Source organism: Vombatus ursinus, unplaced genomic scaffold, assembly GCF_900497805.2.
Source record: "Vombatus ursinus unplaced genomic scaffold, bare-nosed wombat genome assembly UNPS02014945.1, whole genome shotgun sequence".
Classification (NCBI taxonomy): Eukaryota; Metazoa; Chordata; class Mammalia; order Diprotodontia; family Vombatidae; genus Vombatus; species Vombatus ursinus.
In genome coordinates this window covers 23,092,998-23,118,540 of record NW_020954723.1, presented here as the reverse complement: position 1 = coordinate 23,118,540, position 25,543 = coordinate 23,092,998, and the positions used below count along the sequence as shown (strand labels likewise).

Below are 25,543 nucleotides of genomic sequence, written 5' to 3'. Positions count from 1 at the left end.
TTGCAGGTTCCCCACCCTTGAGCCTACTCAATAAACTCCAGTGGTTCCCTATCAGCTCCAGAATCAAATATATAAAATCCTCTGGCTTTCCAAGTTCTTCTTGACCTGCTACTCCAACCCTCCCCTTTCTAGTCTTTTTACACCATACACAGACCCAGTGCCACTGGCCTCTCTCATTAATAAATGTTTATTGACTGACAATTGGAGAACATAGTTCAGTACTTTAATTACTCTGATTCCATCTATGTCAGTACTCCCTCCAATGAATGGATGAATGAATGAATGAGCATTTATTAAGAACTTATTACTATGGGCAAAGTATTAGAGACACAAATAAAAAAGTAAGACAGGCCTTGATCCTAATAGAGGTCACATTTTATTGGGGGAGACAACACATGTGGAAGATTAGTAAAGGTGACATCCTGTCTATGCTGTCTCACTTCTGTGATTCTTGTCCATGTTCTAATAAATGTGCCACAAGTGTTATGAGACACTCCATCTTTCAACTCTGGACATTTTCACTGACTGTCCTCCATGCCTTGGGATATTGTCCCTCTTCATTTCTGCCTCCTGGCTTTCCTGGCTTCCTTTAAGTCCCAGCTAAAATCCCACCTTCAGCAAGAAGCCTTTGCTGATCCCCTTTAATTCTTGTGCCTTTCCTCCATTGATTATTTCCAATTTATCCTGTGGATAGCTTGTTCGTACATAATTGTGTAGTTCTAATCTCCCTCTGCTCTCCTTGAGAGCCAGAACTGTATTTTAGCTTGCTTTATATTTCCTGTGCTTAGGAACAGTGCCTGGCAGATGGTAGGCAGTTAATAAGTGTTTAATGATTGACTGACTTGGATTAACGAGGACTAGAAAAGAATTCTTGCTGAAGGTGAGACTTTAGCTGAGACTTGATGGAAGCCAGGGAAGCCAGGAGGTGGAGAAGAGGAAGGACAGGTAAGAGATTCATCTCAGGAGCATATGAATTTTGAAGGTATATACACTGGCTGAGTTCACATTGAAATTCAGCTATCATTATTTGTATCTTTTATAGGTACTGCATATGGACCATGAATCTGAGTCACGATTAACTAAAAGGTTGAGAGAAGACTGAATTGCATTTGGGAAATTGTTCAGTATTTTCAAGGATTCCAACATGCCCCCTGGTACAAAAATACATTTTTTAATGCCAGTTTTCTCCTGTTGACATTAGATGTTTGTGAATCATTTCTAAAGAACCAGTACTGTGGGTGAGCTCAAGGTTCATATAGAGATATAAACATATTAGCAAAATAACCTGTACACTAGAAGTAGCATAAAAGATATCATCCACAAGATGTATGATGGGAAAAAAGAGTGGGCAAGTCACATAATCAGAATGAGAGAGTTGAGCTGAAATTCATCAAAAGAGGGGAAACTCTAGAGAAAGACCTCTGTTACACTGGGGGTTGTTGTTCAGTCGTATCAGTGGGCTCTAACTCTTTGTGACTCCATTTGGGGTTTTCTTAGCAAAGATACTGGAGTGGTTTGCCATTTCCTTCTCCAGTTCATTTTACAGATGAAGAAACTGAGGTAAACAGAGGTGAGTGACTTACCCAGGGTCACACAGCTAATAAATATCTGAGGCCAGATTTGAACTAACAAAGATGAGTCTTCCTGATTCCAGGCCTGGCACTCTTTCTCCATTGTACCACATGACTGCCCACACTAGGAGTAAAGGATCTATTGGAGGATATAGACAAGAATCACAGAAGGTGAAAAGACATAGCTATGATGTCACCTTTATCAATCAATCAATAAAAATTTACGAAGTGCCTACTATTGGGCCAGGCACTGTGCTAAGCTCTGTGGGGATACAAAAAGGGGCAAAAGACAGCCTCTGCCCTCAAGGAGCTTATGATAATTGGGCAGACAGTGTGCAAACAGATATGTACAAAGCAAACTATATACAAGATAAATAGGAAGTAATTAAGAGAGGGAAGGCACTGGAATTAAGAGATGAGAAAGCTTCCTGTAAGATGTGAGATTTTCATTGAGACTTAATAGAAGCCAGCAAAGCCGGTAGGTGTAGATGAAGAGGGAGAGCCTTCCAGGTATGAAGGACAGCCAGAGGGAATGCTGGGAGCGGAGATGGAGTGTTTTGTTTGTGAAACAGTCAGAAGCCCTTTGTCACTGGATCCAAGAGGACATGTTGGGGAGTTAGGTAAGTAAGTAAGAAGACAGGAAGAGTAGGAGGGGTCTAAGTTTTGAAGGGCTTTGAAGGCCAAGCACAGCATTTGTATTTGTTCCTGGAGGCAATAAGAAACCTTAGGAGTTTGTTAAGTAGGGGTGTGGCAGGATCAGACCAGCACTTCAGTGGCTGAAAGGAGGATGGATTTTGGAACTGGGAGAGACTTGAGGCAGGCAACCCACCAGCAGGCTGTTGAAATAGTCCAGATATGAGGTGATGAGAGCCACTAGGTGACACAGAGGATAGAGCATTGGGCTTGGAATCAGAAAGACTCATCTTCCTGAGTTCAAATCTGGTCTTAGACACTTACTAGATGTGTGGACCTGGACAAGTCACTTCATCCTGTCTGCCTCAGTTTCCTCATCTGTAAAAATGGGCTGGAGAAGGAAATGGCAAACCACTCCAGTATCTCTGCCAAGAAAAACCCCAAATGGGGTCACGAAGAGTTGGACATGACTGAAACGACTCAACAACAAAGACAACATGAGGTGATGAGGGCCTGCACCAGAGTGGCGGCAGTGCCAGAGAAGAGAAAGGCGTATTCTAGAGATATTGCAAAGGTGAAATTGACAGGCCTTGTTTACAGCTTGTCAATAGGAGAGGTAGGAAAGGTGAGAGATAGTGAGGGGTCCAAGATGACTCCTAGGTTGCTAGCCTGAGGAACTAAAAGGATAGGGAAGGGAGGAGGTAGTTGTGATATAAGGGTAAAGATAATAAGTTCTGTTTTTAACATACTAAATTTAAGAGGTCTATGGGACACCCAGTTTGAGATGTCTGAAAGGCAGTTGGAAATGCATGATTGGAGGTCAGCAGAGTGAAGGAGGCCCAAAAGGTAGATTTGAGAATCATCAGCATAGAGATGGTAATTAAACCCACGGGAGCTAATGAGATCACCCACTTTCTATATGTTTTGTCTTCTCCCAATAGAATGTGAGCCCCTTTGATCAAGAACTATCTTACTTTAATTTGCAAGCAGTAAGAGCTTAATAAATGCTTATTCATTTATCCATTTATTGGAAGGAGTTACACTGATGGGATCACAGAACAATTAAAGTAGTGAAAGCTCTCCATGTATTAAGTACCTGTACCTGCTCTTGACCTGGGGCAGGAGAGAAAGAAGAGCAGAGGGGGCGGGGCATGGGTGGGTCTGCTTACTTGATGCTAGCTAGGGGCCAGACTCCCGAGCGATAGGACACGCGGAGACGCTTAGTTGAAGGGAAGATGGCATTCCTTAGCGAACAGAGCTACAAAGATGCCATCGACGAGTGTCACAGTTACAATGCCCGTCTATGTGCCGAGCGCCATCAACGCCTGCCCTTCCTGGACTCTCAGACCGGAGTGGCCCAGAGTAACAGTTACATCTGGATGGAAAAGCAACATCGTGGTCCGGGACTGGCGCCGGGTCAGTGCTATTCCTATCCTTCTCGGCGTTGGCAGAAAAAACGCCAGGCCCACCTTCTTGAAGACATCACGCTCTTCTTGGCATCCACCAAACCAGACGCGGAGGGGATTCTGAAGAAAAAGGGCCTAATTGCTCAGGCTAGAAACAGCCCGAGGGCCCTGGTTCGCACTAACATCCTAGGGAAGCAAGATGCCGGGGCTGATGATGATCGCCTGGGCGGGTCTCAGGTGACCACCAGCGGGGCAAGGAAACAGACCCTGGAGTTCCAGGATGAAGATGAGGTCTGGGTGGCTGACCACGAGGAAGATAAACCCAAGCAGGGCAGGGGCAAAGCCAAGGCTAAAGGTGTGAGTAGCAACCTCCAGTAAGTGGTAAGAAGTTCTAGATGCTTCTGTCCTAAAGGGGACAAACCCTTTGTGGGTGGCAGTAGTTTTGAACAAAATCATATTTTAAAAGCTCGCCAGAGTGCATTAAAAGCGATATAAGAATTGCCAAGGTCTGGGTTACCACCATGCTCATTCCACTTCAGCAGAGGAAGGCCAGAACAGGGAGTATTTCTCAGCCTGTCCTTCAGAGGTCTGAAGAACCCATGACCTTGAGGAAATGACCTGCCTAAGTACTACTTGATTCCCAGGGTGGGGGTGGGGTGGGAAGTTCAAGGTGGGTGAGAAGGCAGGGTAGCCTGAGGAGCTGGGATCCTCTTCAATTGCAGCTATTTCCTGCCCTCAGTTCATCTCAATAATTCATTCCACTCCCTTGACTTCTCCTTTTGTTCTCCTCTCCCCAACCCCAAACTTTAAGATTGAATCAGCCTTGGTATTCAGACCTCATCAGTACTCTCTGCCTGTCTGATTGCAGGACAGAGCAGCTCTGAGCTCCAAAACCTACCTATAGGATCTCCATTTCTTTGGTTTCTATCAGATTCACTTTTGACCTCTCTATCACCTCCCCTCTACCTTCTCCCACCCTCCTCCCCCAAACTCCAGCACTTAGCACAGTTCCTGGCACATAGTAGGTGCTTAAAAAATGTTTACTGAATGAAGGGTGGCAAGCGGTGAAGACCTACTAAATGTTGCAATATCTGCAGCACCTCTGAGAATCTTCTGTAACCATAAAGAAGCTACCATATGTATTGTCTCAGCCCCTCAATGTGGGAGGAGCTGAAGGGAACTGAAGTTGCTATTTGTGTCTGGACTGGTTGAAGGAGAGGCATGTGTGTCAGATACTCCTCTTGAAGCCCACCCACCCTCATTCTCCACCCCCCTCCCCAAATGCACCAGGCTCTGTCTTCCTCTTGTTTTACAATATCTCCTCTCCTTTCTCCCTTTTTGCAGCCTCAGGGAGGGTTGTGACATATTATTTGGGGCAGCTGGTTAGTTGAGCTGGCAACACTGATCCTGTATTTGGGAGAGGCCTACTGCCCCTAGGAGAAACTGGGCCCTGGCTTCTTTCTCTCCATAAAGTACATTCACTCTGCCTGCTTCTTAGAGAGTTGAGCTGTGCCCTCGACACTGGAGCTGGTGTGCAGCTTTCTTTTTTCCCAGGTCTGTGCACTCTACTTTTAGGGTTTGCCCGTCTTTCGTAGAGGAACCAGGCAAAGGAGAATTTTCTAAGGGCATCTGAAAGGGGCTGAGTGAGCTGGGAAAGCCAAGAGATCTCTCTGGCTCCTCTCCTGCCTCTATTCTTTCCCACCTTCCCTTCACATCCCTTCAGGGAAGGTCTCCATAACTCTTTCTGCCCGCTAGGAGTCTGGCATGATGCTCTCAGTCACCTTGGTAACTTGGTGCTAGCTGCAGCCTGACTCCTTTCCCTGATGGTTTGTACATCCATTCTCTTTCCTCAATTCTTTTTGTTTTGTTTTGTTTTGTTTTGTAGGGAGAAAGATCATTCAAGAAGAGTGAGCTTCAGGAGATGTCGGATAAGGAGCCTGTTTTTTAACTCTACTCAAAGTCAGCCTCCAGCATCCCCCTTATGCTCTTCCTCTTCCTGACCTAGACATGCAGTCCTAAAGTGAATTGGAATCCAGTAAGCCCCAATCCAATGCCCCTAAGTTCCTGGGTCACAGATGAGTCACTAGAAACCCCTCCTCCCCTCAGATACTTGCTAGCAACTGATAACGGCTCAATGCTTCTGATTCCTCAGGCTTCTGCCAGCTGAAGCTGGCAGGGGAGAGGGGCAGAGCACGGAAGCAATACGTAGCAGTGCTCTCTGGGGAACCTTTCCTGCTTGGCCCTAAGGGAGGACTTATCTCACTGTTGCATTGGAGTAGAAGTGTCTTTTTTTAAGTTCGTGTACTCCAGACATTAGTGCAATAAATATTTTATATGGACAAAAACAACTCAGGAATTCTGTCTTCTTTAGGTTTGTGAGTTCAAATCCCATTGTTGACAGGTGTTTGAAGGTGAAAGGTTAGCATAGTACCACCATTGTATTAGACATTCGTCCATTTGTGTGCCATTCTATCATCTATTTCTAGTTTTGTGGCCTGCCATAAAACTCCACTTATTAGAATCCCTAGTGTCCCTCAAAGTTCAGCTCAAATGCTACCTAGCCTATCCTGACCTCCCTCTTTGCTAGTGCCCCCTCCCCCAAGTGACTTTATGTTGATTTTGCGGCTACTCTGTATATTCTTATATGAGTACTCTTGTCTCCTTATGAAAACTAAACTCCTTTGGAATACTTTTGTGCTCCAAGAAATGGTGAAGGAATGGTTTCAGAAAAAACCTGGGAAGACTTATATGAACTGATGCAAAGTGAACAGAACCAGGAGAACATTCACACAGTAATAGCAATATTGTAAAGAGAATCAGCTGTGAAAGACTCAGTAACTGATCAATACAATGAAGTACCACAATACCAAAGGATTCATATGAAAAATGGTATCTACCTCCAGATAGAGAACTGATGGATCCAGGGTACAAAATGAAGGTTTCTTTTTTCTTTTCATTTTTTTTCTCCCCTACCCTGAACATGGAACGCAGAAATATGTTTTGCATGACTTCATATATATAACAGGTATCATATTTCTTGTCTTCTTAGTGGGCAGGAGAGGGGATGGATAGAAGGAAAGAACTTAGAACTGAAAATAAAAATAAATTTTTAAAAAAATCAAATTAAAAAAAAAGAATATAAATTTCTTGAGGACAAGGACATTTTCATCAAGTTATCCCCAGTGCTTAGCATAGTGCGTGGTGGTAGGTATTTAATAAGTGCTTACTGATTGATTGCATTAGACTTATATGCTTCTTTGAAAGTCCTGGTGGTGAGAAGGAAAGGCATGAGAAGATATCCTTTGAGAGATATCTCCTCCAATAGTGCTTAAAAGGCAGAATCGTTGCTTGAAACCTTCAGACAGCCCCTGATGTTATCTAGTTTCTGCAGAATGCGTTTGCTGAACTATCCCTCCCGCAAAGAATTCAGGGGAAGTCCTAGATTATGTTCTCTGGCTGATGGCTGCTTCAGGAGAATTTTCTCCTTTCTCTGGACATCCTTGTCCCAGAGGAACTGCTGACCCCAGAAGGAAATGAATTCCAGTCATAGTGCTGATCTTTCTCTTCCATTCTATTATTTATAGTGCTAGGCCCCATTACTCAGTGAGTAAAGAGGTGTTAGAGCCCCAACTCTTCATTGGCTGAAGGGCTACCTGTTACTCGGCCAGATGTGTTCATGAAGATTGGTTTAGGCTCCGCTGGAACCACAGATAACGGCCTTAAGGCTGGTGTGATTAAGATCAAGAAACCTTAAAGATGTCCCCTGAGAGTAGCCCCACCAGTGAGGGCGGCTCTTCTCTTCTTGTGCTCCTGCAAACCCCAAGAGGCCCGTTGACAGATGTGTGCTGTGACTCTCGTGAATTCCTGGCTGTATGCACCATTGGAGCACGGTGATTCTTGAGATATCTGGAACCTAGCGTTTTGGGTTTAGAGATGACAACCTTTAGGTTTTGGTAGACACTTGGACTTCCTTTTTGTCTTTCAACCCCTGTGGGCCCAGTAGGGGCTAAGCTTCTATTTGGAGGTGAGTTCTAAAGGATTTTGCAAATACTTAAAAGGAAAATCCACATGTTTGTGCTTTAGTGCTAAAAATTGTGAATGATCTTTAAATGAAAATACAAGATACTACAGTTGTAGATCTCACGTAGTAAAAAAGATGTAAAAAACCAGATATTTATTAAGTGCTTCCTAGGGGCAGCTAGATGGTGCAGTGGATAGAGGGATGGGCCTGGAGTCAGAAAGACTTATTTTCTTGAGTGCAAATCTGGCCTCAGACATTTCCCAGCTGTATGACCCTGGGCAAGTAACTTAACCCTGTTTGCCTCAGTTTCTTCATTTGTAAAATGAGCTGAAGAAAGAAATGGCAAACCACTCTTCTATCTTTGCCAATAAAACCCCAAATGGGGTCACAGAGATTCAGACACAACTGAAAAATGACTTAACAAAAAGAAAAAATGGTGACAGACAGTAGGCGAAGCACTTTACAAATATTATCTCATTTGATCTTCACAATAATACTGGAAGATAAATTATGATCCTCATTTTACAGTTGAAAAAAAAAACTGAGGTAGGCAGGTTAAATGACTTGCCCAAGGCCACATAGTAAGGGTCTGAAGCTGGATTTGAACTCAGGTCTTCCTGATTTTAGGTCCAGAGCTCTATCTACTATGCTACTTGGATGTCCCCTAATTAGACCCTATTTGACCTTGAGCAAATTACTTAACTACTTTGTGCTCAGTTTCCTGGATTGGAAAGGGTTGGAATAGATGACTTCTAAAGTCCCTGCTAGTTCTAAATCTGTGGCCCAATGACCACAGCGTAATAAAAGATATATTTGAGTCTGGAGTCAGAAGACATGTTCAAATCCAACCTGTGGTAGTTATTACCTTTGTAACCTTGATTGAGTCACTTAATTTCTGGAGCCTCAGTTCCCTTATCCACAAAATGAAAGGACTGGATAAAATGGCCTTTGAAATCATTTCCAGCTCTAATTCTACGATCCAGTGAAAGAACTCTTTAGGGGCAAGGACCATACATTATCCTCAGTCCTCCACAGTGTTTTGTTGTGTCTAACTCTTCATGACTCCATGGACCGTAGCACGTCAGGCCTTCTGTCCTCCTCTGGGCCCTGAAGTCTGTCCAAGCTCATGTTTGTTGCTTCCATGACACTATCTATCCATCTCATCCTCTGCCATCCTCTTTTCCTCTTGCTTTCAATTTTTCTCAAACTCAGGGTCTTTTTCCAATGAATCTTATCTTCTCCTTAGGTGGCCACAGTATTTAAGCTTCAGTTTTAGTATTTGACCTTTCAGTGAATAGTCTGAATTAATTTCTTTAAGTATTGACTGATTTGGTCTTCTTGTTGTCCAAGAGACTCTCAAAAGTCTTCTCTGGCATCACAATTTGAAAGCGGCTCTCAGCTTTCCTTATAGTCCAATTCTCATACCATACTGGTAAAACCATAGCTTGGACTGCACAGACCTTTGTGGCAAGGTGATGCCTCTGCTTTTTGGTATGCTGTCCAGACTCGTCATAGCTTTCCTTCCAAGGAGCAAGCATCTATAACAATATTGGATACCTATTACTAATGAGGCAGTGTGGTACGTAAGGAAATATCTTTGTGTAGTAGAATGATGGATTAGCAATCAGAGAATTGGCAACCTTGTGTGACCTTAGGCAAGTCAAAAACCTCTTTGGGCCTCATTTTTCTCATCTTTAAAATGAGGGGGTTGGACTACATGATCTCTAGGGTCCTCTCTACCTTGGAAATTTATATAGTAAACATTCCATGAATAATGGTTGATTAAAGGTTCATTTCCTTATATTTTCCAGTGTATAAATGTACTATCTCATTCTTTGCTTGGTAGGTTGCATTCTACTCTTTGAAATACACATTATGCTTTGATTTATTAATCTTATCAAATTTGTAACGTAGAAAGTTCTCACTGTCAATTCAACTCAATAAAAATTTATTAGCTACCTAAAACATACCTATGTGCCAGGCACTATGTTTGATGCTGGGGGTGCAGAACCAAGAATAAAATTTACCTTAATTTCAAGGATTTTATTTGGGGAGGGAGGTAAGGAGGCAAGCTTCAATTGGATAAAACACGTATGCAGATACAACAAATACAACTCAGTTTGATTTAATTCAGTAAATATGGATTAAGCACCTACTATGTGCCAGGAACTGTGCTAAGCAGCTAGGGATGCAAAAAGAGGCAAAAGACAGTTCCTGCTCTCAAGGAGCTTACAATCTAATGATAAGTAAAAAGAAGGTAATTTGAAGAGGAAAGAGAACATTAAAAACATAAAAAGAGAACATGAAAAGACCCAGGGAAGGCAGCCAGCTTTATTTCATAAACTCTATCTTCCAACCAAGCAAGATTCCTAGGTGTTCCCCAAAGTGGAAATTACATTGTGCATCTGCACAAACTAACCCCTACCTTTGGAATGGACTCCTTCCTCCTCTCTGCCTTTCAGAATCTTTGTCTTCCTTTAAGGTTCAGCTCATCTTTTTTCTGAAGCTTTCCCTGATCCTCTATTTTTCCAAGTACTTTCTTTATTTTCAATGTACTCTCCTTACATTGAAAAGCAAAATGTTTTGGTGGAATTAGTGAATAGTGGGCTTGGAGTCAAGAGGTAGCCCTGCCTCTTATACTTATGACCCTGAGTAAGTCATTTATTTTTTGAGGGGAGGCAATTGGGGTTAAATGACTTGCCCAGGGTCACACAGCTAGTAAGTATCTGAGGCTAGATTTGAACTCAGATCCTCCTGACTCCAGGGCTGATGCTCTATCAACTGAGCTACCTAACTGCCTGTTGACTATGTCATTTAATCTCTACTTTTGTTAAACAAATCCTTAGGATTTATCTTCCAAGTCAGTGGGCTCCATATTTTCTAAATCATGCATCCTCATCTGTAAAATAATAAGTACTATATCAGTGATTGTTGTTGTTGTTACATCCAGGCCTAGGACATTTGAAAAGCCTCCTGGGAGAGAGCTATAATCACTCAGATCACTTTGAGTGATCATTCAAAGGAGTTTGGACTGTCTATCCACACAGGAAAGACCAAGTGGATGAAAAATGTCTTTTGCCCATATTTCAACATGTATTTGGATGGATACTATATAGCATTCCAGCAGTATGTTTAACTGGGGCAGAAAGTACAGATGGATGATGAGATGGGCCCAGAATTAAAAAGGATAATAGACTGAATTGCTTTCAGAAAATTGCAAAGCTCTTTTAATGACCCCAGAGCTTTCCATGAAAGGATTGACTCATCTTTTCAATACTAGCATTTTGAGAGTTTTGCTATATGACTGTAAGATAGGGAATACCATCACTTCTGATGAACTCAAAATGCCCAGGGAGGGGGGAATTAATTGGAGGGGAAAAGAAGTTAGTCATAGGATTGTAATCCCCTCCCCCTCAAGGTGGGGACATTTTCAATTGTGCCTTTGTATCCCTAGTGCCTTACACATAGTTTATTGGATTGATTTGGAGATTGTCTTGAAGCAAGGTAAGGATTCTGAAAGGTACCTGAACAGGTGATAATAATTAAATCCAAGCAAACTGATGAGGTTACCTAGAAAGAGTGTATATAAAGGGGCAAGAAGACCCAGGATAGAGCTTTGGGTGACACCCATAGTTATGAGATAGACTAAGATTCCTCTCTCATGTGAGTCTTTAGCTTTACAATTATCCACTCAAAATGAAATTACTGACCAGCGTTTGTGAAAAATATCCCCCCCCCAAATTACTTGAAAATGACTTGGAAATCTTTTCCATAATAGCTATCTATAGTTAGTTGTGTACAGAGGAATTCCCATCTTCATAAAGCTTTGTCTATACTCTAGACCAGTGGTATCACACTCAAATAGAAATGAGGTGTATGAAACTGTGCATAAGGATCCCTATAGGCTGCATATTCACTTAAAAAACCACATGTTTATTTATTTCTTTTTTTATAAATATTTTCAGGTTTTTTTTTTTAGTTGTGTCCAACTCTTTGTGATCTCATTTGGGGTTTTCTTGGTAAAGATATACTGGAGTGGTTTTGTTATTTCCTTCTCCAGCTCATTTTATAGATGAGGAAACTGAGGCAAACAGTGTTAAGTGGCTTACCCAGGGTCACTCACTAGCTGACGATTCAATATAAAACAATAAATTTCCATTTCAAGAAAACCTATGTAATAAATGCTATACATTGTTTTTGAGGCTACCCAGCTTTTCTTTGCTTCTTTCTAGGTTTTCTTTTGTTCTCTGCTGTGCATGTTTTACTCTATTTTTTTTCTCCCTCCCCACCCCAAGAAGGCTATAATTAAATGCATATATATATATAATATATATGTATATATATATATATATCCATATGGATATCTCTCAACATGCACATATATACACACATATACACTCATACATATATGTAAGACTGTACTATGCATATTTCCACTCGTCCTGTTTCTCTGAAAGTGGATAACATCTTCCTTCATATGTCCAAGTCTTTCCATATTTTTCTAAATCAGCCAGCTCATCATTTCCTATGCCATTGCAGCATTCCAACACAATCAAATCCTATCTGAGAAATTGTCTATGAAAGTTTTTTCCCTCCAATTTTCTGCATTCTTTCTATTCTTGGCTACATTAGTTTTACTTACACAAGGAAATTTTGATTTAAAATAATTTAAATTATCCATTTTATACTTCAACAATGCTCTCACCTTATAATATAAGGTCTGATACTGCTGAATCTACTTCCTTTACATCTTTTTTCCCTATTTGCTTTTAAATTCTTGACCTTTTGTTCTTCCAAATGAACTTTGTTATTATTTTTTCTAACTCAGAAAAATAATTTTTAGTAATTTAATTGGGATGGCATTGAATAAATAGATTAATTAGGTAAAATTGTCATTTTTTATTATATTGGCTTTACTTACCCATGACAAATAAATGACTCCAATTATCTAAATCTGACTTTCTTTGTATAAAAAGTGTTTTATGTTTATGTTCATGTAGTTCCTGTGTCTGTTTTGGCAGGTATACCCTCTGGTATTTTATACTATCTAGTTACTTTAAATGATCTAAAACAATATTGAGTAATAATATTGGTGACACATTGTGTAGTTTCCCTATTTTTCTCTTTTAATTAAATCTATTTTAGCTTTAACTTTGCAATCATGATTACTACCCCTGCTTTTTTTTTTACATAATAAATTCTCAGTCTTTTATTTTATCTTTGTAAATCTCATTTTCATTGTTTCCTGAAAACAACATATTGTTGAATGCAGATTTTTAATCTGCTATTGATTTCTGTTTTATGAATAAATTCATTTCATTCACATTCTAGGAACTATTCAGGCTACACTTGGGAGTGTTGTGGGTCATATCTGGCTAGTGGGCTGTGAGTTTGACACCTCTGCTCTAAACCATATTCATTTCTCCTTTTTCTGCCTTTCTATAGTATATATAGTGTGAGCACTCATCTTGGCACTTAATCTTATCCTTCTGAGGTCCCTTCCAGCTCCAGAGTAATGATCCTAAGATAGCAATAAAAAAAAGTTTAACACAAATTATTCACTTTCCCTACAACAGCCTTGGAACTAGGGAGGATTCTGGAGATAATTTAGCACAAACTCATATTCTACAGGTGAAGGAACTGAAATCCAGGTGCTGAGTTATTTGCTTAACAGGTCATATAGCTAGCAAGTGACAGTAGCAGGACAGTAGCAGCCTAGATCTCCTAAGTTCCAGGCTAGTGCTCTTTCTGCAAATTCCCTAGTATGCTGGACATAGAACTCATGAGATACACACAGACATTGCAGCATAAGCACAAATATGCTCTTTCGGAAAGCTGGTGTCCTTCTACAACACATGCCAAGGAATAATAATGCTCTTAAACTTTTTTAATCATGGACCATTTCTCTGTAACAACTCCTGGCAAGAGGTTGGTTAGTCACATCCCGCCTGGGGATTTATTGGTTGGTTAAATCGTTTCAGTCATATCTGACTCTTCATTACCCATCTGAGGTTTTCTTGGCAGAGAGACTGGAATCGTTTGTCATTTCCTTCTCCAGCTCATTTTACAGGTGAGGAAACTGAGGCAAACAGGGTTAAGTGATTTGCCCAGCGTCACACAGCTAGTAAGTATCTGAGGCCAGATTTGAACTTACAAAGATGAGTCTTCCTGTTTCCAAGCCCAGTGCTCTATCCACTGCACCACTGTAGTTCTTCCCAGTTTTAGAAGACTAACAGGAGATTAATCTTCTGATAGGGTAGGGTGGAAGTTTTCATACACGGAGATGACAGGAGTTTTCAAACTCTCAAGAAGAAGGAAAAGGTGGTGGTTCTCTCATGGCAGCAGCTAGAGATGTTAGCAGCTAGAGTCTGCTACTTCTTCAGTTCCTTTCATTAAGACCATGAGAGATGACCTCTACCCAAAAGGACAAGCTGGGAGGTATGCATCTGTGACTGTGTTTTATTGAGGACTGCTGAAAGAAATAAGCCAATTGAGAAGAATGGTTGAACCCTACCCAACCCCAATCTTCTGTTTGTGTTTTTATTAAATTTATTCTGTTAAAGAATGAATATGTATATTCATTATAGGATATTTTCTTATTTTTCTTTTTCTTTTAAATGGAATAAGGGATGAGAGGAAGAGAAAGTAAATAGATTTCTGTTAATTTTTTTTAAATAGAGGGTTAAAGTGGTACTATAGATATGAAATGTTACATGAATTTTTAGATGAAATCTCTGTATTATTAATGTAGTAATGTAATTAACTGTTTTACTTTGTTACAAGAGACCTCTCACAATGGGAGCAATCTATAAATGTTTGTAATATAAAAACAAAACATCAATAAAACTGAAAAAAGAAGGAAAACATTTGCCAGATTTAACATTATTTCTCATAAACGTCTATAGCTTAATTCTCTCTTTATATTGCTGGATCTACCTTTGTTTTGGGGCATGAAGGTGCAGTGGGAGCCACACAGGAGATCTTTTCCAGCACAGGGCTCGGAACCCAACCTCCAGCCTATTTTTTAGAGAGTTGTGCTTTCTTACTGGGTGCATAAACACAAGCTATTTCATTATTCCTTTACCAAGTGCAGACTTGGTCAACTAAGTGGCACAGTGGATAGAGTACCAGGTCTAGAGTCAGAAAAACTCTCTTGAGTTCAAATCCTGCCTCAGACACTCACTAGTTGTGTGACCCTGGGCAAGTCATTTAACCCTGTTTGCCTCAGTTTCTTTATCTGTAAAAAGATCTGGAGAAGGAAATGGCAAACCACTCCAGTATCTTTGCCAAGAAAACCCCAAATGGGGTCATGAAGAGTAAGACACGACTGAAACAACTCAACAGCAAACAAAGTGTAGACTTAATGAATGTGGGCCCTATTTTATAAATCTGCCTCATGGGCATGAGCCAAGGTTGCATCTCCAAAAGCAAAGCACAGAGTTAGAGCATAGATACAGCCTAAGCTAAATATAGCAAGGTTCAAAGAAATATCTGCCTAAGAAAGATGATGAGGGTGATAGTGCTGTTGCCAATGGAAAGGCAGTGTATTGTAGTGGTTGGAGAGCTGATACCAGTCAGGAAGCCCTGAGTTCAAATCTTGCCTCAGATACTGACTAACTATGTGAACTTAAGCAAGTTATTTGACTTCTGTTTTGCCTCAGTTTTCTCATCTGTATAATGCGGAAAGTAATAGTACTTACCTCAAAGGGTTGTTGTGAGATCAAATGATTGAAAAACACTTAGCACACTATATAAACGTCAGCTATTATTGTGGATACAAAGGGACTTTGACAACTGTTATATGTTTAGTTTTGATAAAAGGCTTACCCAGGATTAGCAGTGACATTGTGTGAGGTGTTTTACATATCCGTTACTTAATCTGCATAGTGCATACCTAACACTAACTCTACAGTGAGGAACTAGATGACTAATCAATGCTTTTTTGATGATTATGGTCTTAGTTGGGTGTTCTAATTTGCTCTATGTCTCAGGCTGAAGTTTCAACCACCTCCTCCTTAACAGACACTCAGTCACATCCACAGGTGGATCGGGTGGAATTCTTGACTCAGAGATTTCTAAGTCTCTGGTACGGGGAGCAGAGATATGAGGATGCCTGAATATCTTGGTTGACTTGTGATCCCTCCAACCACATGGTCTAGTTAGGTGTATCCTCTGATATACAAGGCATCATCCATTCCAATGATCGGCATCCTATGCCATGTGCCTCAAACACCCAAGTGTGAACACCCAAGTCTATTTCCAGAGACAAGTGGGAGAGTTGATTCAGCCACATCTTTGATGCTTCTAAGAGCCCCCACTTTCCCCCTGAGTTAGCATGGTAAGGCCTTCCACCCCTTGGACAGTTTATCGTCCATGCCTTCAGCTCCTGAGTGTTAGAAGCCCCTTCCACTTTCAAGAATTGGCAGTATAGTTTTCCTCCCTATCCTTCCCCCAACTTTCCATTCTCCAAGTAGGAAGAATACACTAGCTCACCAAGAAAAGAGGTTGGGACTAGGTCATGATGCCTTTGAAAGATTGTGAACCCATGATGTATTTCATATCTTTCTGGTGTTTTTTGCCATCTACATGTAGATTGTTGTATTTCGGGCATTTTTCAGTCTTGTCTGACTCTTCATGAACCCATTTTGGGATTTTCTTGGCAAAGATACTGGAGTGGTTTGCCATTTCCTTCTCCTGCTCATTTTACAGATAAGGAAACTGAGGCAAACAGAGTTAAGTGATTTGCCCAGGGTTACACAGCTAGTAAGTATCTGAGGCCAGATCTGATCTCAGGAAGATTAGTCTTCCTAATTCCAAGCCTGGTGCTCTATCCATTGTGCCACCTAGCTACCCTTACATGTAGACTGTTTTTATTTAGGTTAGCTGTGTGACCTGAATAAGTCATGTAACCTTTACTTTCCTCATTTATAAAATGAAGTGTTGGATTCCAGGACCTCTAATCCCTTCCAGTTTTTAATCTATGATCTTATGATCATAAGACAAACATAACACATATCATGTGCTTATTATTTATGTACTGGGCATCCATGGAGGACTCAGGATTTTACATTTCATGGTCATTATCCAGAGACGATAGGTTGGTGGGCAGCTAAGGAGCTATACTGGATAGATATCTGAAGCTGGAGTCATAAAGAGCCTGGGTTCAAATACTACTTCAGGGTGTCCTAGAGCCAATTCCTCTAGAAATCAGATTCTTGAATTTTCAGTGTGAGCATTTATGCCTCAGATATCAGCAAACCTCACAAATTAGGACTTGGTTTATTATTTTGTTGATTGCCTAGACCCAAGAAAGTGAAGGAGGAAAATATTAATAATACAGATTAAACTTAAAAGTGTACAATGTGTATAATTTCCCCTCTTGGAGAGCCAGTTGTTAAACATTTACCTCTTTACTACCAGGTGACCTTGGGCAAGTCACTTAAACTTCTTGAATCTCAGTTTCCCAATATGTAAAATGAGGATAAAATATCACCTACCTCATAGGGTTGGTTGTGATGACCAAATGAGATTAAATTGTAGAATACTTTGCAAATCCTAAAGTGTCCTACAAATGCTAGCTGTTATTATTATTATTATTGTTACTTTTATTATTTTTATTACAGGTCTCATTTCAGAGTCAGAAGAACACATTCCATTTGTCTCGTACAGGCATGCCAGATGCAAAGACATTGGAGCCAGAATTGAGTAAGGGGAAGAAAATGGACTGAATTGCATTTGGGACAATGCACTGAGCTTTCAACAACTCCAAGCTATTCTCTGCTACACAAGCCTATCTTTTCATAAAACATTAACATTTACATAGTGCTTCAAAGTTTGCAAAGTGCTGCACAAATATGATCCCCTCCTCAATAACCTTGTGAAATAGGTGCTCCCGATTATTCCCATTTTATAGATGAGGAAACTGAGCCTGAGAGCATTTGTGACTAAACTGGAGTTACACAGCTAGTAACTATTTAGGTCTGGATTCAAACTCAGGTCTTCTTGACTCTTAAGTCCAGTGCTCTGTTCCATTATACCATCCAGTTAACTCATCAATCTACCAGCAATCTACCAGTATTGTCGTAGTGGATAGAGAGCTGCTTGGGAGTAAGGAAAGGTTTGTTGTTTTCCAGTTAATGATAGGCAAGTCACAGCTTTTTAGGCATCAAACTCTCTACAGTTGGGGTCCTTAACCTGGGGTCCATAGTTAGATTTCAGTTCTGTTTATTTGGATGGCAAAAAAAAATTACATTGTTACTTTCATGAACCTCTTTTAAAAAATGTATTTCTTATTTTTAGGAAAATCACCTTTTTTTTTTCAATTACATTTTTCTTAAGGTTTACAAAGTACTTTATTATCCAATTTGATCCTCACAACAACTCTATGAGGTAGGTGCTGTTATCCCCATTTTTTTCAATTACATTTTAAACTTATTTTCTTTTTTACATTCATCTTAAAATTTGGAGTTGCAAAATTCTTTTCCTCCCTCCAGCTTCTTCCCCATCCGTTGAGAAGGCAAGCAATATGATACCTATTATACTTGATCTTCATTAACTTCTAACCAAAATTTAGCATTTTCTTCAATTATCAACATGAGCAACAAGACAGTGTTATTAAATTTCACCAGCCCTCCAGAGAAACAAAAAAGGTCCTACTGATTTAAGATTATAAGCTATAGATAAATTGCCCATGGTAGGAAGTGCTTCCATACCAGAGAGTTTCCCTAAGATGATAAAATCACATGTTTAGATCAAAGAGAATAGGGGGAAAAAAAGAAAAGAAAAAGAAGGTTTCCTATTGATGCTGCTATATGGCTGCAAATCTTGGACAACCATGAGATCAGGACAGTTTGAGGTGACCAGGTCACCCTAATGGCAATGGAAAGAGACATGGTGGGTGTACGTAGACTATTTAGAGTTCTAACCCAACTAGATTAATAAGAACACCTGCGAAATTTGTTTCCCAGAGGCTTGAGGTCCATTATCATGGTGGATGGCTAGGGCCTCCCCCACAATACTAAGAGCCCCACCAATGATGAAATCCTGGGCTTGATAGCCCCACTTAGCCAGCTTAGCCTTCCACTCTCTCTGTTGCTGGCTTCTGAAGAAATTACCCTTTCAGGTGTGTGTTTCCCTATTTGTGAAAGGTTTGGGAAAGTTTGAGAAAAATCCCCTTTAACTATTTAAAATCATTTAGGACATGAAATAATGGGCTTTTTTCCATTTTAAACACCAAGCGGCTAGGGGATTTTTATTATTTTAACTCAAGTAATTAACAACTTACACCTAACCTAGAGACTTCAAAGTTGGTTCATCCTGCTGGTAAGTTTCTATTGGGCTGTCAGAGCTTGGAAAAAAAAAAAGTGTAGGTTTAGAATGAACAAATAGTTAATGCCAGAAAACACAATAGGGACATCTCTGACTTCTCCCACTAAGCTTCTTGAAGATAGGGCCTGTTTGGTTTTTTGTCTTTGTAATCCTCATATCCTGTCTAGTGCCTTGCACATAGTAGGGGCTTAATAAACAGCGCTCAGTGAATGAGAGAATAAAATAGGAAGCTGGGCACCTAAGTAATGGATCCAGTCCCAGGTTAGGCATCCCTAAAGGGAAGTATGGGTAACAGCTGATTTTGAAAACTACTCCCCGGCTTTCCTTTGGCTGAGTGAATTCAGTACTAAGGGCGACCTCAGACGTGTGTGGAGCTTTCGAAGGGATCTCTTTCTTTAACATTCTTCTTCCCTTCTTTTTAATAAAAATACCAAGAAAACAAACCGTTAAGGAATCACAAGTAAAACCCTCTAGGAAAGTAAAACTAATACTCAAATTTAAAAGCAAAGTGGTCACAAAATGAAGTCATGGTCTTCATAGCAACGCTGACTCACCTTACATCTCAGAGAGAGATGTGGAAGAGAGAGAGGATGGTTTAGCAGACTCTTCCCTTGACTCACAGATTATTTCCCTTCTCTGGGCCTCATTTCTACGTATGTAACAAACTGATAACATACCATCCTATGGCTTTTTCTTTTTTAAGTGTCATTTTTAAAATTAATTTATTTTTAGTTTTCAACAATGTCTTCCATAAGCTTTTGAGTTTTAAATTTTTCTCCCCCTCCCTCTCCACATCCTATGTCTCTCTAATTTGGATGAAGCCAGTGTCAACTCATAGAGGAAGAAATTTTAGGGACTGTTTAGGTTATGGCACTTTATACTTGGGTTACTGAGTAGTCACAGAGTTAGGGTGACTTCACATTCACAAGGTCAAAGTCATGGATTAGATTTCTCTCTGTGGGCCAGTTACTCAATTGCATCTTCCTAGGCTGTGGCACTGACTTTCAACCAACCCAACTATAAATATCATTGATGGTGATGCAAGACCAGGCAAGAGGGAGAAATTCATCCATCATCCCTGCTGGGGGAAAAAAAAACATTCAAAAAGCAGGTGCCTTTGGCAGGCCTTGATATCATCTTTATGTGTGCAAGAATGCATGTCCCTGGGGCAGACTTCCTGGTAAGTTCCTGGAAGTACCACACCCAGAAATCGGTGCGAATGTGTGGTGAATCCCGGGTTAGCTTAGTGCAGGGTTGGGGGTGAACCTGCAGCCTCAAGGCCACATGTGGCCTTCTAGGTCCTCAAGTGTGGTCCTTTGACTGAATACAAACAGATCCAAAGGGCCACACTTGAGGACCTAGAGGGCCACATGTGGCCTTGAGGCTGCAGGTTCCCCATCCCCTAGCTTAGTGTAATAGATAAAACAGTGGACACTCAGAAGACCTGGGTTCATAACCCACTGCTACCAGTGACCTTAGGCACACCACTTCAACTCTGGGTGCCTCACTCTCTTCATCAGTAAAATTATAAATAGATGATCTCTAAGGTACCTTCTAGCTCCAGCATTCTATAATTCTATTTCTGTGCAACTAAAGGTTGAGAAGACTGACTTTCCTTCCTTCTTCCTTTATTATATATTGTACTAATTTATTCAGATTATGATCTATAGCAGCTATGTGGCATAATGGATAGAGTGTCAGGCTTGAAGTCAGGAAGACCTGAATTCAAATCCAGCCTTACTTACTAACTGTGTGACCCTGGACAAGTCATTTAACCTCTCTTTGCCTCAATTTCCTCACCTGTAAAATGGGAGTGATTGATAACAGCACCTACCTTGCAAGGTTGTTGTGATAATGTGATAATAATATAGTAAACACTGTAAGTTGTTATTGGGTCGTTTCAGTCGTGTCTGATTCTTGGTTGACCCCATTTGGGTTTTCTTGGCAGAGATATTGCAGTGGTTTGCCATTTCCTTTCCCAGCTCATTTTACAGATGAGGAAACTGAGGCAAAAAGAGTGAAGTGACTTGCCCAGGGTCACACAGTTAGTAAGTGTCTGAGGCCAGGTTTGAACCCATGAGAGAAGTCTTCCTGATTCCAAGCCTAGTGCTCTGTCCACTGCTCCATCTAACTGCCCAAACACTAAATAAGTGTTAGCTATTATTATAGTGACTTGGACTTCATGATAATTCAAGCAAGGCTTCGACAGAAGATTTTTCTGTGTAGTTGTAGCGAAGGGATTTGCTAAGCAAACCAATCAAAGAAGTCAGCATCTACTTGGGCTATGCTTATTCCCTTCCAGCACTTTCAAAGCATCATTTAAACACAATTGTCATACTGATTGCAAAGGAAATTTCCCTAATGTCATGATTTGGCAATACTGGATTTTGCTAACTTTGTTGTTGTTGTTATAGAAAGAAGATACACCTAGGAAGTAATATGACAGTTGTTAGCCAACTTATAATGGAAAGGACTTTAGAAGCCATCTAGTTCAGCTTCTCATGTCACAGATGAGAAAACTGAGGGCCAGGATCATGGAGCAAATTAATTGACAGGGAGGAGGTAGGTCTACAGTTCAGCTCTTGGATTTCCAGTCCAGTCTCCTTTTACTCTATAATAATAATTATTTTTGTCATTCAGTCATTTTCAGGCATGTCTGATTTTTCATGACCCTATTTAGGCTTTACTTGGCAAAGATACTGGAGTGATTTGCCATTTCCTTCTCTAGCTTATTTTATGGAATATATTACGGAATTTTACAGAAACTGAGGCAAACAAGGTTAAGTGACTTGCCAGGGTCACACAGCTAGTAAATGTTAGGGGCCAGATTTGAACTAAGGAAGAGGAGTCAGTTCCTGATTCCAGGCCCGGCACTCTATTAACTGTACCACCTAGATGCCCCACAATAATAATAACCTATATAATACTTTAATGTTTGTAACAAATGTTAGATATATTATCTTATTTGAACTTCAAAATAACCGCTTGAGGTAGGTGTTATTAATTATTCATTGATAATATTCAATTATCCCACTTTGAGGATAAGGAAACTGAGACTGAGAGAGGTTATTAAGCGATTTACCCAGTATCACAAAACTGGTGTCTGAGGCATGATTTGAATATTGACTTCAAATCTAGCATTCTATCCATTGTACCATCTACAAGAGGTACCCGATTTCATACATATAAATGAGTATTAATTACCCTTGCAGTTATTGTTCCTATAGAATATAAGCTCCCTGAGGACAAGGACTATTTATTTTTCCTAGATCATAGAGTTAGAGCCTCTAGCACAGTGCCTTATATATACTGTAGTAGATACTTGACAAGTGATTATTGGTTGAATTGAGAAATGAGCTTAATTATTTATTCTAAGAATGATGTTGTTGTTCAAAACATATTTTGCCTTGTACTTGAAAGTATTAAAGTAATAAAGCTTTATTTTTATTTTATTTTTTGGGGGGCTAGGCAATGGGGTTAAGTGACTTGCCCAGGGTCACACAGCTAGTAAGTGTTATGTGTCTGAGGCCGGATTTGAACTCAGGTCCTCCTGAATCCAGAGCCGGTACTGTATCTACTGCGCCACCTAGCTGCCCCTATTTCTTTTTTTTAATCTATAATTTAAGATATTTTAATAATTCCGTTTGGCTTCTCTCCAACCTCATCTGTACAAGCTAATAGGATTTTTGTATTGTTTCTATAATGATTCCCCAATCAGTAGTGCCTTTCTCTCTAAAAATGTATCCATTTTGTATATTTCTAAATACGTTCTGTACATACTATCTCCCTATTTAGACTAAGCTACTCAAGAATAGAGACTCATTTTTGTTTTTGTATCCCCATAGGGACTGGCACAGAGTAAGCATTTAGTAAATGTTTATTGGTTTGACTGATTTATAGATTGGTTTGAGAGTGATGAGTCTGAGGGAATAATTCAATGGAAAGAAATGAGAGATAGTAAGAAGGCCCTTTGGCATCCCTCAAATAAGGCTACATGGATGACTGCTAACTATCTGGGCTTAAGAATGACTCTGGGAATCACAATTGGGCCACTGCTCTTAGCTGGTAGGGTCTTCAAGAATAACCTCATGGGAAAAAAAAAAAAAAGAAAATGTATTCAAAGGAAATATACACACATATATACATATATACATATATGTATATATGAGTATATATATGTGTATATATGTTTCCTGAATTAAATTTTTAAAAAAAATTATCACACTAGGCTCCCTGTTTCCCAGACCTAGTCTCATTTATGCACGTATTTTATAAGGCCACCTATAACAACCGTGGAATCATAAAAACAGATTTAGAACTGGAAGAGACCAGAGCAGTCTTCTAATTCAATGCCTTCATTTTATAGACGAGGTGAATGAGACCTAAAAAGAATTGACACACCCCAGGTCATACAGATAGTGACATAGCTAGATTTGGATACTCATCCTTGACTTGAAAGGTGGCACTCTTTCCATATACCACAAGGAAAGATATCCAATTTTCAATGGGAGTTAATGCATTTTCCTTGATATATGGGAAATATGATCCCTGTACTATTTTTCCATAGCTAAGAATCAGTGAATCTGAAAGCTACAACATATTACAGGAATGTTTTTTCTTCCTCTCTGCCTTCTGCATCAAGAGCAAATTTAGTTTGGGGGTTCAGTTCAGAGAACATTCTGTCCTATGCTTGGAGAGAGGGTCCAGCCCCCTCCCCCAAGAAACTGCACTCCCTATAGCATGGCCAATAGTTTCTGATGCCTTAACCCTAGAAAGGAGGCAGAAGTGAAGGAGTTGCTGGGAAGGTGTTCCCTGGAAAGGACTTCCATGCATACAGAACCATGGGGATAGAAACCCTTAGGTGATCAAGAGACTGGGACAGTCATGTTAGCTGTCAAAGTACCTCTTGATATAGGGCCAGCAGCATCAAGGACCCATTAGAATAAGAAGGGAGCCTCTTACCAACACCACAGGGCAAATCCAAGTTATGACTCTTGCCTCACCTGAAACATCTGCCAAGGGAGAATTATCTTGTTCAGCATTGAGATTCAAAAGCAGTAGCCTTTTACTAGTCTTTCACAACACTTTCTGGGCTTCTGTCCCCAGATTCACCTATATTTCCCTTGCTTCACTGTTTCAGGCTTAAATAAGTGAGAAAGAATGTTAAGTGTGAATCCAAGTTAACCCTTGGAAATGGAACGCTATAAAGACTGGGGAAAAATTAAGTCCGCGCCAGTCAACTGAGCTTATGATATACCATAAAAGATGGTACAGAAGGCCGTGTAAGACATGAAATCCTCATGTGATAAGGAGATAGTGTCACACATTTTATAAAATCTTAAGTGCTATATAAATGCCAACTATTATTTTTTGCATCTTCAACCCATTAACAAAATAAAAGTAATAAAGGTGGCATAGAGAAACAAAAAGCTAACAATAACAATAGCTCACAATTATAATGCCTTTTAAGATTGACAGAGCACTTTACCCGCAGAGCCTTGTGAGCTATGTAAGGCAAGTACAGGCATACCTCAGAGATATTGCGGGTTAGGTCCCAGACCACTGTAGTAAAGCAAATATCACAATAAAGTGAGTCACACAAATTTTTTGGTTTCCCAGTGCATTTAAAAGTTATGTTTACATTATACTATAGCCTATTAAATGTGCAATAGTATTATGTCTAAAAAAAAGTATACATAGCTTAATTAAAAAATACTTCATTGCTGAAAAATGCTAATCATCACCTAAGCCTTCAGTGAGCCATAATCTTTTTGCTGGTGAAGGTCTTGCTTCAGTGTTGATGGCTGCTGACTGACCAGGATGGTGGTTGCTGAAGGCTAGGGTGACTGTGGCAATTTCTTAAAATAAAACAACAGTGAAGTTTGCGATATTGATTGACTCTTCCTTTCACTTGAAGACTTAGAGGGTATTGTAGGGTTATTAATTGGCCTGATTTCAATATTGTTGTGTCTCAGTGAATAGGAGGCCTGAGGAGAAGGAGAGAGATGGAGAATAGCTGGTCAGTGGAGCAGTCAGTACAAGTTTTCCATCTTGTATAGGTGTGATTCTTGGCCCCCTAAAACAATTACAATAATAGCATCAAAGATCACTGAGCACAGATCACCGTAACAGATGTAATAATAATGAGAAAGTTTGCAGTACTGTGAGAATTACCAAAACGTGACACCGACACACAATGTGAGCTCATGCTGTTGGAAAAATGGCACCGATAGACTTGCTTGATACAAACCTTCAATTTGTAAAAAATGCAATGTCTATGAAGCACAATAAAGCAAAGCACAATAAAATGAGGTATGCCTGTATCATTATCACCGTTTTCCAGATGAGGAAACTGAAGCTCAGAGAGGTCAAGGGAGTTGCCCCAGGTTCACATAGTAGTCAATGTTGGAGCTCAGGTTATTAGATTACAATATGTAGTAATGTCAAGTGATCCCGGGAAAGTCATAAGAGCCACTTATAGAGTTGAAAGGCTCTAGGAAGTACTGTATTACTCAAGTCAATTTAACAAATATTTGCAAAGTACACACTAGGTGCAATGCAGCTTAACGAGAAACAGGATAGGG

The 25,543-nt window shown here is 40.1% G+C and overlaps 1 protein-coding gene across 4 annotated transcripts; it reads left to right on the top strand.

Annotated features, from left to right (window-relative positions):
- The first annotated feature begins 903 nt into the window (after positions 1 to 903).
- On the top strand, positions 904 to 5,918 carry LOC114030184 (zinc finger protein ubi-d4-like). Of its 4 annotated transcripts, XR_003567560.1 has the most exons (3): positions 904 to 945; positions 1,043 to 1,154; positions 5,496 to 5,582. XR_003567560.1 is itself a non-coding variant. In XM_027844958.1 (2 exons), the coding sequence occupies exons 1-2, from the start codon at positions 3,440 to 3,442 to the stop codon at positions 5,556 to 5,558; spliced, it is 591 nt and encodes a 196-aa protein (XP_027700759.1). In that variant the 5' UTR covers positions 3,418 to 3,439; the 3' UTR covers positions 5,559 to 5,918. The 4 variants fall into 4 exon arrangements, 3 of the variants coding, with proteins under 3 accessions (XP_027700759.1, XP_027700758.1, XP_027700760.1); XM_027844958.1 differs by lacking the exons at positions 904 to 945; positions 1,043 to 1,154 and adding an exon at positions 3,418 to 3,967 and having other exon boundaries at positions 5,496 to 5,918; XM_027844957.1 differs by lacking the exons at positions 904 to 945; positions 1,043 to 1,154 and adding an exon at positions 3,418 to 3,984 and having other exon boundaries at positions 5,496 to 5,918.
- Positions 5,919 to 25,543: the final 19,625 nt, after the last annotated feature.

What these genes read in the sequence shown, in the direction of transcription:
- LOC114030184 (XM_027844957.1), top strand. Translation starts at nt 3,440, where the DNA reads ATGGCATTCCTTAGCGAACAGAGCTACAAAGATGCCATCGACGAGTGT. An exon ending in GGTGTGAGTAGCAACCTCCA is followed by an intron (nt 3,985 to 5,495) that starts GTAAGTGGTAAG and finishes TTTGTTTTGTAG; the next exon opens with GGAGAAAGATCATTCAAGAA.